This window comes from Amphibalanus amphitrite, unplaced genomic scaffold, assembly GCF_019059575.1.
Source record: "Amphibalanus amphitrite isolate SeventyFive unplaced genomic scaffold, NRLGWU_Aamphi_draft 000636F_arrow, whole genome shotgun sequence".
Classification (NCBI taxonomy): domain Eukaryota; kingdom Metazoa; phylum Arthropoda; class Thecostraca; order Balanomorpha; family Balanidae; genus Amphibalanus; species Amphibalanus amphitrite.
Window position 1 is genome coordinate 207,797 of NW_024882130.1, and position 1,808 is coordinate 209,604.

General features: G+C 55.0%; 1 protein-coding gene across 1 annotated transcript; it reads left to right on the top strand.

The window, feature by feature from the left end:
* Positions 1-328: 328 nt before the first annotated feature.
* On the top strand, positions 329-1,099 carry LOC122363724 (von Willebrand factor C and EGF domain-containing protein-like). The gene has a single exon (XM_043333294.1). The coding sequence runs from the start codon at positions 329-331 to the stop codon at positions 1,097-1,099; it is 771 nt and encodes a 256-aa protein (XP_043189229.1).
* Positions 1,100-1,808: the final 709 nt, after the last annotated feature.

The following is a 1,808-nucleotide window of genomic DNA, read 5'->3' on the forward strand; positions in this document are numbered from 1 at the left end:
GAGGTGATTATTTCACAAGCTGAGCACTTGAGCATAAACATAATTAAACCCAAGTGTCCAGTTTATAAGTGATGCCGGATGCCGATTGGTGTTTAGATCATTCTACATAACATTCACGTGTCAAGTATTTTGTGGCACGTACCTTCTGGTCGTAGTTTTATATAGAAGGAAATTCCCGTTCGATCTTCTTAGTAGCTGTGACGTTGTCGCGACGAGCTCACGTCAGTCTTATCGCTCAGCCGTCAGGTGGCACGCGAGGTTCGATGGTATAAAGCAGCCGGTCGGACGGTCGGCTGTCCACAACACATCGTCCCTCAGCACTCTTACGATGGCACCTTCCTTCGTCTGCCTTGTGGCCCTGGTGGCGGCGGCGGCAGCCTATGCACCTCCGGAGCCGGCCGCCTATGCGCCTCCGGAGCCGGCGCGCTGCTACTCGGAGCACCTGAGCAAACACTTTAACGTCGGCGACAAGTGGACCGAGGCCGGCTGCCAGCAGGCCGAGTGCGTCGACGGCCAGGCCAGCCTGACGCAGTGCGCGCCGGTGGCCACGGCCGACGCCAGCCTGCCGTCGGCCCGCTGTCGACAGGTGGCCGGCGCCGTCGACGGCCAGTACCCGGCCTGCTGTCCGACGGCCGTCTGCGACCAGTGCTACTCGCAGGAGCTGGACACCGTCTTTGACGACGGCGCCGTCTGGACCGAGGCCGGCTGCACCCAGGTGACCTGCGACAAGGGAAGGGTGGCCTCCGTGACGTGCCCGCTGGTCAAGCTGGCGGCCGGCTGTCGGCTGGAAGAGGGCGACGCGACCGGCGCCTACCCGAGCTGCTGTCCGCAGCCGGTCTGCCCGCGGCCCGACCAGTGCTACTCGGCCGAGCTGGACCAGGTGTTTGACGACGGCGCCGTCTGGACCGAGTCCGACTGCACCCAGGTCACGTGCCAGGCCGGTGAGGCGGTGCGCGTGCCGTGCGCCGCGGTGGCCGCCGAGCCGGGCTGCGAGGTGCGTGAGGGCACCGCTGGTGGTCAGTACCCGACCTGCTGTCCGCAGTCGTACTGTCCCACCACCACGGCCCCGCCGCCGCCGCCGCCGGCCAAGTACTACTAAACACAGTGCGTTTAGGTACCTTGATGTGATGTTCTTGTCCGATGCTCCTTGCTGTAATTTGATGTTTGTTGTCCGAAATACAAAACGAACTAATTCAGCTGGTTGGTAAATATAGATGAGTGTTGCGACGATGAAATAGAACAGAAACATGACGAGTATGTATTTTTAGTTTCCCACCACGAGCCGAACATTACCTACTGTTACAGACGCTTTGACCGTAAGACCGTCAATCAGGGCCCGCTCGAATCTGGATTTACGAATTTGGTGGCTTTAAAACGTGCGTAAAGGGTTCAAACAATTGGGAGCATAAATAAGTATGCCAAAAGAGTTGGTTACAGTCATTTGCAAGGCACGGCTTGAACAAAAAAAAAAAAAAAAACTCAAAGAGTACACAAAGTCGTGTCCCTGTTATCTTGTCACCGCTGGCCTAACAACACAGCGGACTTACATTCTTCACTAAAATATGCTTCTTTGTGAGGCGCTTATGGGAACTGATTGATGTAGAAGTAGTATTGAAGCGTTACCAGTTCCAACGCTATCATCGGTGAATGATGTGTGCCTAATTTCACGTTTATCGAATTACGAAGCTCGGCCTAAAGTTGGCTTTAAACATTGACCTATAATAAATATTAAATACACTTATTCTAGGTCAATGCCTTTAGATTTAGAATCCCAATGGCCAATTGGTAGTTCAAATGTCGCCATGAAA